Genomic DNA, 13529 nt, shown 5'->3' with positions numbered 1-13529 from the left:
ATCTTCTCATTTTGACAACTGGCAGGATAGAATCCATTTTTTTCCGTCATCGATCTCCAGGAACCGGTGTCAGAAACTTACCTGTTTAGTATTTCTCTCAAGTCTATTTTACAGTGAGATGAACTGAAAGACCTTATAAATGGTAAAACTAAATAAATGTGGTTGATGTTCACCCCTGTAGAAATGCAGTAGAATATGAATATTATCTCTTAAAAAGTTAATATTTCTAAAGAGTTGTGATTAAATTGAATTTTTGTAAATTAGATAACTTTAAATGTACTATTGGAGCTAAATACTTAAAAGGGTCCTGTAACACATTATTTGTTTAGCAAAAAATCCTTTACTTTTGCTGTAAAATTATTTAAACTAGTCACTCTGTATTTCTGTAATTGCAAGAACATTAATAGTGTGGGCAGTACAGCAAAATGGATAATCCCCAAAACACTCATACTTGCTTTTGCAGTACCTTCAAAGTAGTTCTTATCACTCCTGTTCAGACATTTAACAGTCAGTCAGTATTGCGTCCCAACCAAACGCCTGGCTCAGAAATGGCATTCTGAAGAATAAATAGATACCCAAAACCAACCCACTGTGAGAAATGACAAAATACATGAAATAAGAAATCAAGGTAAAGCGGTATACAATTTAATCCAAAAATTTTAAGGATCAACCAATAAAAATACCATGAATGTCCAAAGAAGAGGGAAATTGGTGAGACCAGGAATAGATGTCTGGCCTTTTGCCTTGAAAGATGGCTGGACAGGTAGTAGAAATGACAGAATAGGGCCATAACAAGACATCACTGTGGATGAAGTCCCAAAGCTGTGAACGTCCAGGGATGGGCTCAGGGGATGCTGATAGAGTAAGGCATATGCTCTTTGATGCCCAGTCTAGTCCTGCTGTTGAGAGCTCCTATCTGTTTGGAAGATACAGGGGAAGAACTTGCAGCTGGTCTCTTTCCAGTTCATTGTGTTGTAAGTATAAACACTGGTAACAAATGTAGATGAATTTTCTGTCCAGGTCATCTAGTAAACAGTAAAAATGCCCCCAGGTCTGTTACGCACACTCATTTATGTCTGTTAGAAACATCTTTGACACCGGTTTGCAGAAAACTCTGTTACCTGTATGCATAAGACATACTTATAAGAAAAAAAATGTGGTTTTTCTGAAGTTGATAATACAGCTGGGCACGTTCCGTATTTTTATTTGCTGTGTCTGGCAGCCCTCCGTGGGAGGCGGGCAGGGAAAGGAGGCCTAGCACAGTCTGCCTGACAGTGCTCACCCCTCCTGGCTGTGAAACTGCTTTCCGTGTACACTGAGATGAAGTGTTCAAGAGAGTAAAGCCGCAGAGTAACCTGGAGAGCTTTCTCAGACTGGAGATTGTTTTAGGCCTCCCTCCATGAGATTCACCGCCACGATAAGCTGTGGTTTCAGAAGAAAGTGTGGTCGTACCTCACATGTTCCTCGGGTGATCTAGGGCAGGATAAAATGGCCACACATTTGGAGTTGTAGTTGAGTCCACATTTTAGACTAGATTTAGATTAGTTTAAAAATTTTGACTCACCATTTATATTAGCTGTGTAACGTTAGGCCTTTGTCTTCCCATTTGAAAAATTGGTCCAAAAATACCTACCTTATATTACTGAGAGTTTGCTTAGCATATTCCTTTGCACATAATTATTCAATAAATGTGGCTGTTGTTTTATAATGATACTTTTCTAAAAGGTACCATATTAGTTGCTTGCATGTTACTTAGAATTTGTTAGAGTTGCTTGTGTATTCTCTGGGTTTATTGTTTAAAAGAAAAGAAAAAATTGAGACCAGTATTGGAAAGATTCTTATGCATGTAATACTGTATGCCTGTCTTCTGCTGTTCTTTTTAGGTATTTACTCGAGAATGTATGAGCCACTACCTAAGAGTATTTAATTTCCTCTGGAGGGCTAAACGGATGGAATATATCCTTACTGACATACGAAAAGGACATATGTGCAATGCAAAGCTCCTGAGAAATATGCCAGGTAAAATATTAATTAGATAGGCAGTTAAAATAATTGTGTGCTAGCCTTACATATATTTACCAGAAACATTGCACTATATATGGTTTTCATCAACTAAGGAAAAATTACAGTGTATATGTCACAGTCGAACTGAAGAATGATTCATTATTTTGCTTTTGGTTTTGGCTTTCTTTTAGAAAGCTCATGTGTAATATTGCTTGTCATGACTTCAGTGCAAATCAGAAAAAAAATTAAGTTGGAGTTTTTTCAAATCCTGAAGTTTTTCAGAATCAATTTTTTTTTTTCACTGTAGTGCTCAAACATGTATGTCACTTTTGTTTTAAAAATCGCCAATTTTTAAGGAAAGAAAGCTGTTTAAGAAATCATTGGCTCATTTATAATTCACCTAGCTAGTGTTTACATCATTTCTTGGGACTTGCTTTGATCTTTTCTTTTGCTTCATAAACCAGCATGTGAAATTATTTTTTTTTGGCATTTTAAAACTATAATAAAAATCATTAGGTATCAGATAGTCAAGATGAATGTAAATATTGATTGACTTCAGTTAGGAATAATTTTGAAATCTTTATATTGAAATTAATTTGGTCAAAATCTTTGAGAAAATATTTCAATAAATATGTCTCTGAAGAAGAACTAAACTGTGTTTGCCTGTAACTCTTCGATGAGTAAAAAGTAATTATTAAAAAAAGAAAAGGAACAGTTCTTGGAAGAGTACATGATCTCTACTTCCTTACTAGGTTTGAGGCTAATGCCTGGAATAGCTACCAGAGTTCCAGAAGGCTGTGAGACAGAGCGATGTACCCATCTGAGTCAGTGTTGAAATATGGAATTAGCAGTTTTTACTAGGTGTTAACTGCCGTCAGGTTGGCCCGATTCATGGCAGCCCCATGAACGACAGAATGAAACACTGCTCAGTCCTGTAACATCCCCAAAATCAGTTGCAGATCAGACTGTGGGATCTGGATATAGGTCGCCAGGTCTTTCTTCGTAGTCTCTTTTAGTCTAGAAGCTCTGCTGAAGCCTGTTCAACATTATAACAACAGGCAAGTCCTCACTTACATTCCCAGCAGGTTTTTCCAGTGGGTCATGATACTGTTATGATCATGGTCTAGGTTCCCCTGGATTAACTGTGTAGAAAGAAAACTAATGGTGGGAATCCACTGAAATAGCTGAGAAGAAAGTCAGAGGGAACTTTTTTAAAAACACGTAATGGTTGTGAAAAATACATACTGCCTTCACAGTTGCCTTCCTATATCCTAGTGAATGTAGGTTGACTTAAACATGGGAATTGCCTCTTGAATGGAGGCAGGACCAGGAATTAATCACAGGGAAGATTTCACAGCAAGTCTTCCAGTGCCGCATCTGTGTCTGAGGTGTCACTCAGCTTGCCGTGGACGCTCCCTCCTCTGCGTTCTTTCTGATGCCATCAGGTAGCTCAACGCTTAACTGTCACTTCACTCTGCCAGCATCTTTCATATTGTCTGATTGACGTCAATATGATACAAATACTTTGTCATTGTATCACTCTTATCCTTTCAAAATAGGCATCTGTATTACTTTTTTGTTTATTTTTTAATATTGGACTTCACATGAAGGTTTACAGAACAAACTAGCTTCTCATTAAACAATTAGTACACATATTGTTTTGTGACATTGCTTAGCAACCCCATGGCATGTCAACACTCTCCCTTCTCCACCTTGGATTCCCTCTTAGCAGTTTTCCTGTCCCCTCCTGCCTTCTAGTCCTTGCCCCTGGGTTGGTATGCCCCTTTAGTCTCATTTCGTTTTATGGGCCTGTCTAATCTTTGGCTGAAGGGTGAACCTCAGAAATGACTTCATTTCTGAGCTAAAAGGGTGTCTGGGGGCCATACCCCCGGGGTTTCTCCAGTCTTTGTCAGGCCAGTAAGTCTGGTCTTTTTTTGTGAGTTAGAATTTTGTTCTACGTTTTTCTTGCACTCTGTCTGGAACCCTCTATCGTGATCCCTGTTAGAGCAGTTGGTGGTAGCCAGGTACCATATATCTAGTTGTGCTGGACTCAGCCTGGTGGAGGCCATGGTGGTTGCGGTCCATTAGTCCTTTGGACTAATCTTTGCCTTGTGTCTTTGCTTTTCTTCATTCTCCTTTGCTCCTGACGGGATGAGACCAGTGGAGTATCTTAGATGGCTGCTCACAGGTTTTTAAGACCCCAGATGCTATTCGCCCAAGTAAAATGTAGAACATTTTTTTTATAAACTGTGTTTTGCCAGTTGAGCTAGATGCTCACCGAAACCATGGTCCCCAAAGCCCTCAGCCCAGCGATTTAGTCCCTCAGGGAGTTTGGATGTGTCTTTGGAGTTTCCATGACCTTGCCTTGTACATGTTGTGCTGACTTCCCCAGTACTGTGTACTGTCTTACCCTTCACCAAAGTTATCACTTACGTGTTGCCTATTTGGTGTTTTTCCATCCCCACCTCTCCCCTCCCTTTTAACCATCAAAGATTGTTTTTTTGTGTGTGTAAACCTTTTCATGAGTTTTTATAGTAGTGGTCTCATACAATATTTGACTTATTTCACTCAGCATAATGCCCTGCAGGTGCCTTGGAAGAAAGGCTTGGCGATCTACTTCCAAAAAATCAGCCATTTGAAAACCCTACGTAGCACAGCTGTACTCTGACACACGTGGGGTTTCCATGAATCAGAATCAACCTCAGTGCACCTGGTAGAACATTTCTAAACTTGCTTTACTAACAGGAGCTAATTAACTGATTGATTTCTCCTCATGAAGTTGCCTAGCCATTAACGGCTTTGACACTTTGAAATATTTCAGGCCATGATTAAAATCTTTTCTTTTCATGTGAATATCCCTTATTAGTTTTTCATGTAGTACTCTTCATGTAGTGGAAACCGTGGTGGCGTTAACCAGAAGGTCAGCAGTTTGAATCCACCAGGCACTCCTTATAAACCCTTTGGGGCAGTTCTGCCCCGTCCAGTAGGGTTGCCATGAGTCTCAATCAACTCTTTAATCCGCTGTGACACATATCCAGGTCAGCAGTGTTAGAGTGGTATTGTTTCACTAATTCTGAAGTTCTAAAGAGGAAAATGTAAACTTGTCATGTGTGAAGTAGATTACTATGTGTGAGGAATAAATCCATTGTCTTTATAAAACTAGTTGTTGAGAGGGTGATCAGTTTTCTTTACATAAGGTAAATAGATACTGCAGTTTTTCAGGATATTAAAATGAGTTTTTCTTCATATAAGATCTTTTAATTCTGGTTTAGTATTTTTTGTGGTGCCTTTACTCTGAGGTGTTTATAAACCTGAGTGGTCACTTTTGCAGTAAAAATCTAAGAAATACATCTTACACCACTTAAAAAAATCCTTTAAAAATTGTTATGGTATATTTTAGATGAGTTTTTATTCTGTCTTTTTTTCTCTTTTCTAAAAGTGTAAGTGTTGAACAACCGAATGCTCCTGCAGTGTATGCTTAAACCTATGATTACTGTTTTAAATGCAAAGAAGAAAATGTAGATTTGTGGTGTGATACTGCTTTCGTGTACTTTCTTAGTTAGAGTCAACGTTTTCTGAGCGCTGATGATGTGGCAGGCGCTCATCCATTTGTTTAGTGTGTGTTAACTCAGCCCCGGGAATGATGTTACACAGTGAGTAGAGTGATTTCTTCAGGATCAGGGGCCTGCGTACTTGGTTCTCCTGCTGTCTCCTCATGGAAGTTTCCTCAGGATCAGGAGCCTGTGTACTCGGTTCTCCTGCTGTGTCCTCATGGAACTTTCCTCAGGATTAGGAGCCCATATACTTGGTTCTCCTGCTGTGTCCTCATGGAAGTTTCCTCGGGATCAGGAGCCCATATACTTGGTTCTCCTGCTGTGTCCTCATGGAAGTTTCCTCGGGATCAGGAGTCCATATACTTGGTTCTCCTGCTGTGTCCTCATGGAAGTTTCCTCAGGATCAGGATCCCGTATACTCGGTTCTCCTGCTGTGTCTTCATGGAAGTTTCCTCAGGATCAGGAGCCCCTGTACTTGGTTCTCCTGCTGTGTCCTCATGGAAGTTTCCTCAGGATCAGGAGTCCATGTACTTGGTTCTCCTGCTGTGTCCTCATGGAATTTTCCTCAGGATCAGGAGCCCCTGTACTTGGTTCTCCTGCTGTGTCCTCATGGAAGTTTCCTCAGGATCAGGAGTCCATGTACTCGGTTCTCCTGCTGTGTCCTCATGGAATTTTCCTCAGGATCAGGAGCCCCTGTACTTGGTTCTCCTGCTGTGTCTTCATGGAAGTTTCCTCAGGATCAGGATCCCGTATACTCGGTTCTCCTGCTGTGTCTTCATGGAAGTTTCCTCAGGATCAGGAGCCCCGTACTTGGTTCTCCTGCTGTGTCCTCATGGAAGTTTCCTCAGGATCAGGAGTCCATGTACTCGGTTCTCCTGCTGTGTCCTCATGGAATTTTCCTCAGGATCAGGAGCCCCTGTACTTGGTTCTCCTGCTGTGTCCTCATGGAAGTTTCCTCAGGATCAGGAGTCCATGTACTCGGTTCTCCTGCTGTGTCCTCATGGAATTTTCCTCAGGATCAGGAGCCCCTGTACTTGGTTCTCCTGCTGTGTCCTCATGGAAGTTTCCTCAGGATCAGGAGCCCCTGTACTTGGTTCTCCTGCTGTGTCCTCATGGAAGTTTCCTCAGGATCAGGAGTCCATGTACTTGGTTCTCCTGCTGTGTCTTCTTGGAAGTTTCCTCAGGATCAGGATCCCCTGTACTTGGTTCTCCTGCTGTGTCCTCATGGAAGTTTCCTCAGGATCAGGAGTCCATGTACTCGGTTCTCCTGCTGTGTCCTCATGGAATTTTCCTCAGGATCAGGAGCCCGTGTACTTGGTTCTCCTGCTGTGTCCTCATGGAATTTTTCTCAGGATCAGGGGCCTGTATACTTGCTTCTCTTGCTGTGTCCTCATGGAACCTTTTGTACACATTGTACAGAGGGTAACATATTTCCCTGGGTGTTGTTGAGAGGTGAAACCAAAAAAACCCATTGTCATCAAGCCAGTGCTAACGCACAGCCACCCCATAGAGTGTCCCAAGTTTGTAGTCTTTACGGAAGGAGACCTCTACCTCTTTCTCCCACAAAGTGGCTTTGAACTGCCAGTTTTTCAGTTAACAGTTGACAGCTTTAACCACTGGGCCACCAGGGCTTCTGTTGTGAGGCTAAAACTGCTTATATTAGGTTCAGCATTTAGAAAAAAAAAAATCATGATAGATTGCTGATAATAGTTACAAAGTCTTTTTAATGGGAATTTAGTCCGACATTTGTTATGTGAATACTTTAGACACTGCTGGTGAAGAGCAATAGAACAGACTTCTGTGCTCTTATGTTTTGATTTAACATTTAAGTACATCAACTTTGTGGAATGTAAAGGCCTAAGCAATTGATGCTTAAAGAAAACTTTTTCTTTTTTTGACTGGTGTGGTTAGTGTAAGCACAGATTCTGGAACTAGGTAGCCTGGGTTATGTTAGCCTGACTCCACCACTGATGGCTTCCAGCTTTAACCTAGTTTCTTAATCTTCTGCTTCATTCTCCTCCTTTAGAGGGTGGGGATGACAGTAAGTAGCACTTACTTCACAGGGCTGTGTCAGGATTAAATAGAATGTAAAAGTGCCTGACCCCTTGTAAACATGTGTTTACAATTATTGTCATTATTATTATAATTATTGTTATTACTATTTGCCTTATGATACAAGAAAGACTACCAGGTGATGTTTGGAGGAGAACCTTGAAGGTGATTAAAGATTTTGAAAGCAAGAGCTGTAAAAAAAATTCTGCTTCTTAAAACCATCTTTTGAGCCCTTAGCCTTGAGAAAAGTGAATGAGATGGCGTAATTTGATAAAATTGCTTTAAATATAGTAGCATCAGTTATAAATTCAAGCTGGGGAAGGTGATTTTAAAATTGTGAAGAAGCTGTGACGTTTTCAGATACACTCAGTGCTTTTTATAGGTGCATCTTCAGCTAGAGGAGCAGCTGCTGCTTTCTGGTTCAAAGTATCTAAAGCAACATTTTAAGGTCCTTATGATTTTTTTTTTAACAGTAGATTAAACAGTCATTCAGGGACTGTTCAGTAGTCGTCTTCAAAGAGAGTAGAAAGTGCAAGTCACTTTACTGCAAAATCTGAAGGTAGTTGGATCTGCAAAAAGTGTGATCATTTGGCCTTTCATTCTCTTTACTAGTAAGCTTGTGCTTCAGTATTGGGCACCTGAAGCAGGTGTAGAGAGCTTTGTGCACATGTATTATTACCCATCTGTAGGTATAAAAAGGTATATAAGTATACATATATAAGAAAATTTTAAAGAGAAAAAGTCAACTCATTTTTTAAGTTATATTTTATTAAATCTAAGACAATGTTAATTGTAAAATGTATCATTATTATATGTATCACCAAAAAATAAAAAGAGCTTCCAGTTAAACTGACAAAATGCCTTAAGAGCAGTCCTGTTGAAATACAGGAGTTAGTCCCTGCAGAGGACCTGACAGTCCCTCCAGCAGTCAGTTGCATTGCTTGGTGTTCCTCAGATAGGCAGTGCTTTTTGCCTGTGTGTCGGTAGGATATCTTGCTGTCTTAGGTAACGTAAAGCATTTGTTACTGCTTTACAAGGAAAAGTGAAATTTCAGTCACTCAGTCATAATTGTATTTACTTCACTAATTTCAAATTTATCCCCCACTGTTGTTTCTATGGAAACCCTGGTGGCGTAGTGGTTAAGTGCTACAGCTGCTAACCAAAGGGTCAGCAGTTCCAATCTGCCAGGCGCTCCTTGGAAACTCCATGGGGCAGTTCTACTCTGTCCTGTAGGGTTGCTAGGAGTTGGAATTGACTTGACGGCAGTGGGTTGTTTTTGTGCTTTTCTGCAAACACAGTAATTTTTCATTTTAATACAGAATCACAGTGTAATCTTTTTTTAATACAGTCACAACTGTGGTTGAAACTAAAATGTGATACCAACGATGCACGTAACCCAACTCAAACGGCATTGAGAATAGCGATCACTAAGTTCTTCTGCCTGACAGTGCTTTTAAGATATATTAAAATATGTTAAAGCATGAAAATGCACGTTATTTTAGAGGTGATAAAACACGGCAAAAATTTAGTAAATATAAAACACTTAAACTTTGGCTTATTATTTTTTAATAATCTTTATTTGGGTAAAAACAAATTTGTGATAACCCTGTGTTGCAGTCATCTAGTGCTGCTATAACAGAAAAGCCACAGGTGGATGGCTTCAACCAGGACAGCTGATTCTCTCAGAGCCCAGTGGGCTAGAGGCCTGAATTTAGGGCGTCGGTTCCAGGGAAGGCTCTCTCTCTCTCGTCTCTTGGGGGAGGTCCTTGTCAGTCTTCCCTTGGTCTGGGAGCATCTCAGCACAGGAACCTCAGGGCGAAAGGACCTGCTCTGCTCCCAGTGCTGCTTTTGTTTGTGGTGAGGTCCCCATGTCTCTCTGCTCACTTCTCCTTTTTATATTTCAAAGAGATTGGCTTAAGACACTATCTAATCTTGTATATCTTATCAGTATAGCTGCCATAAATCCATCTCATTTCATCATAGTGATGGAATTTACAGCACTTATGGAAATCACATAAAGTGGTGGACAGTCACATAATACTGGGACTCATGGCTCAACTAAGTTGACAGATATTTTGGGGGGACACAATCCAAATCCATGACACCCTGCCTTTTCCCATTTTTAGTATTGTCCATGCTACTATTTGTCATTAAGAATAGGGAAACTATCATGGTTAAATAGAGTTAATTAAGAGAGAAGAAAAAGCAGAAGGCAGTAGGTTAAGGGAGAGTGAGACGACAGTAAATTGGCTTGCCGATCAACCATTCCCTGTTGGTGTTTTCCTGTACTGCAGAGACTAAAAACTAAACCGTACATTTTCTAGACTTCTCTCCCATGAGGAAGCCAGATGTGATTTAAGTTCCTACAGTTGGATGCCTTCATAGGAGATGCGTATTGAAACCGGAGTTACAGGGAGAGGCCTTTAGAGCAGGAGACACTGTGTTGCTGGTGCAGAGGGAGCAGGTGTGTGTGGGCTGACAGTTTGTGCCTTGATGTCCTGCTTTCCACACTGAAGCTCAGGTGCTGTGATTAAACAGTTACCCATGGTCTGTTCAGTAGTCGTCTTCATAGAGAGTGGAAAGTGCGAGTCACTGTACTACGACATCTGAATCTGGGTTTACAAAAAGTGGCGATTATTTGGCCTGTGATTCAGTATTAGGGGATTTCACTTAAACAAGAGAAAACAGTTGGGGAAGAAATGGATGGATAAGGTGTTTTTTCCCCCTTCTTGAATACCCAGCATTCTACCAAAGTATCACTTAAGACTAATTTTGTGAGAGCTATTTCCCTTAAAAAAAAAATCATTTTCTGGTGTACAAATTATCTGGGGTCTCAGTGATTTGTTACATAAGATGAATTTACTGTTTTGTCTGTCATCTGCTTGATTTAAGTAGCATTGTGTTTAATTACGAAATTAAAGTGTCCTACTTGTAATTTGAAGTTTTTGTGTAGTTGGTGGAGATGTCATTTAAACATACCTGTTCCCTCAAAGTTTTAATCTTTTTTTTATCAAACTTGAAGTTCTTTTAACAGCCTCTAGAGGGCAGTAAAGCATTACAGATGAACCTAACTGGCCCTGTAAATAAACTCAAGGAAAAAAATGGTCTTTCTTAATTTTGTGTGTAAAACTATCTACTGTTCAGGTTAACCTAGCAGAAGATACACTGCATTTATGTATCTATTGGACTTGAGTGCAAATGTTGCTTACCCTTGTAATTATGTAATTATTTGTTAGTCAACCATAAAAAGAAAAGCATATATATAAATGTTTTAAATGGGTTCTCAGGACTCTGGTTAAAGAGATTCAATGGGTGTTCCGGGTATAAGTTGTAGTTTTTAAGAATTAAATGACCTAGTTGTACCTTGTGGATTAAGTCTGCTTGTGAATTGAATTCAGGGCCAGTCATTAGAGGCCTTCATTAGGAATTTTACAAGTTCAGAAATATTTATACCATGTAGTGCTTGACTTCTCACATGGGAAAGACAAAATTCTAGTGCTGAAGGGATTTCAGACTTTTACTCTCTCGTTTCCTTTATCAGGTTCCTTTTCATTAGTGTCCTCATAAAGCAGCCATAGGTCTCTTCGCTCTCAGGCTTTATTGTAGAAGAATGCCATTAAAGATGCTGTCTTCTCATCACTGTTAAGGAGATTTTAAACAGAAGATGGGTTTTCTAGAAGAAACTGTATTATTTGGTAGTACTTTAATAACATCAAAGGAAAGAATACCTATGTTAACATTGTTGTTAAATTGACTTTAGTCATGGAAATCTTTTGAAAAGGATGTGAATTTGAATAGTCAGGATATAAATGAATGCACAGACTATCTGCTTTAATTTCGACTGTCTAAATCATTCATTCAATAAATAGTTATTGAAAGCCTACATTGTTGTGCCTGCCTGTTGCCGGTATCTAATGACAGATAAGATGAACAAGGTAAAGAAGTTTATTGCCTATTAGGACAAGACAGGCATTAAACAAGAAATTATAATACACTGATAATTTATTTCATAGGGGAAAGACCACCAGGTACTACAGCAGTATAAAAAGGAGGCACCAGACAGAGTTGGGTAGGTTAAAGAAGCCCCCTCATAGGAAACGTCTAAGCTGGTGTCTGAAAGGCGAGTATGAATTAGTCAGGGAAAGACGAGTATGAATTAGTCAGGGAAAGAGTGTGCGGGGTGGGAAGTAGTACAGTGGTCTTATCAGAAACTAGCATAATCAGAAAAGGGGTGAGGGAGGAGGTGTAGCTAATGAGGAGGCCAGGAAGCTACGCAGGGACCAGATCTTAAAGGCCTTGTAGGGTTTTTTAGTCATTTTTGACTTTAGTGTCAGTGAGAAGCCATTGAAGGGTTTTACACAGGAGAGCGATGTGCTTAGATTTGTGTTTTATGAAAGCCCCTCTATTAATGTTGAGAAGAATGAGTCTGAGGGGAGAGCAAGGATGGGGGTTGGCAAACTGATGAGTTATGGTAACTGTGAGAGGTGATGTTGGCCTTTATAATATAGCAGCAGTGAGGGTGGAGAGAAATAGATGATTTTGAGAAAGATGTGGGAGGTAGAATCAGTAGGATTGAATGTGGAGAGATGAGGAAATAGAGCCAGGATTGAAATATGGGTCTATGATGTCATTCAGCACCATAGGGAACACTGGAGACAGGAGCAGGTTTGGAGGAGATCCTAGTTTAGTTTTAGATGTATTAATTTGACCTTTTTTTTTTAAAGTATATAGGTGAGGCATTTGGTTAGATTGTTGAAGCTTAATCAAGACAGACCTGGACAAGACAGAAAGATTTTAGATGTCATAGCTTAGTTGATCCTTGAAGCCATGGAATTGAATGAGGTTGTCTGGAAATAAAGTGAGAAAAAACAAAGATACTGGAGCAAAGAAAAGTAGAAGAGGACTTCATAAAGGAGGTGAGGAGAGACAACTAGAAAGGTGGACAAGAGTGTCAAAAGCCAAGGAAAAAAGTATATCAAGGAGGAGGGAATGACCAAATTTGGCAAAAGTTGTCAGGATATCAAATAAGGTTTTGGATTTCCTAACAAAGATAGTCGTGCACTTTGCAGTGAGAAATTACTGGGAAGTACAGAAGTGAAGACAGCAGTAACTACCCTTGACATGGCGACATGGGCTATGAAGAACAAGAAGGAGTGAGGGCAGTAGCTAGAGAGTTTGTTTAAAAACTAATTTTAAATGCTGATGGGAAGAAGAAAGTAGAGGTTGAAAAGTCATCGGAGAAAGGAAGAGAAGATACTCAGAGCATATAGATATGGGGCCTAGCCCTGGAGGAGCATGCTAGTAAGTTTATAGTCTTGATGGCAAGAATATGAAATAGTTCCCATCTGACTGCTTTTTTTCTTCATGAAATACAAGGGAGGTGGTCGCCTTCTGAAAATGTGAGGAAGCTGGTGGGATCAAGGATTTTAGGGTAGTGAGGGCTGAAAATAGCTGTTTTGTAATAAGGGAGAGAAAATAAAGGATAGCTGGGTAGCATTGAAGACTAGCTAACAGGTTGAATTCCATGGATTTTAGGTTGACACCCAAGTTTGCGCAGTGATTTTTTTTTTTAATTGGCTATTGCTTTATTCTGCAGTTCACATATAACAGCCTCAAGCCCAACACTTGGTTTTTGTTTTCTCACTTTGTTACTCTTGCAAAAGCTGTGTCAGTAGAGACTGTCTCCTTCAGTAGAGTCCCCAAATTGAGCCTCATCTAATAAACACAGGCCCCCAAATACCCTGGTTCTCCAGCACTGTAACGGGGTCCTTCTGTTTGATGGCACACGTGTTTGTCTGTGCCGAGATTCAGCCCTTGTCCTATCACCCCAGCAGGCTCTAGATCGTGTACTGCTTGAAGCCTTGGTTGAGAGGTGAGTTGGGCAGTGTTTGGGCTCTGTTACAAAGAAGGCTGTGATCG

At 40.1% G+C, this 13529-nt stretch overlaps 1 protein-coding gene across 2 annotated transcripts in view; it reads left to right on the top strand.

The window, feature by feature from the left end:
- Positions 1–13529, top strand: part of TUBGCP3 (tubulin gamma complex associated protein 3) — a 117642-nt gene that overhangs the window by 77167 nt on the left and 26946 nt on the right. For both annotated transcript variants that reach the window (XM_049867179.1, XM_049867177.1), the window contains one exon: positions 1884–2019. In XM_049867179.1, coding sequence (XP_049723136.1) covers positions 1884–2019 — 136 coding nt within the window. The remainder of the gene's footprint in view (positions 1–1883; positions 2020–13529) is intronic.

This window comes from Elephas maximus, chromosome 23, assembly GCF_024166365.1.
Source record: "Elephas maximus indicus isolate mEleMax1 chromosome 23, mEleMax1 primary haplotype, whole genome shotgun sequence".
Classification (NCBI taxonomy): Eukaryota; Metazoa; Chordata; class Mammalia; order Proboscidea; family Elephantidae; genus Elephas; species Elephas maximus.
This window is presented reverse-complemented; position numbering and strand designations above follow the sequence as displayed.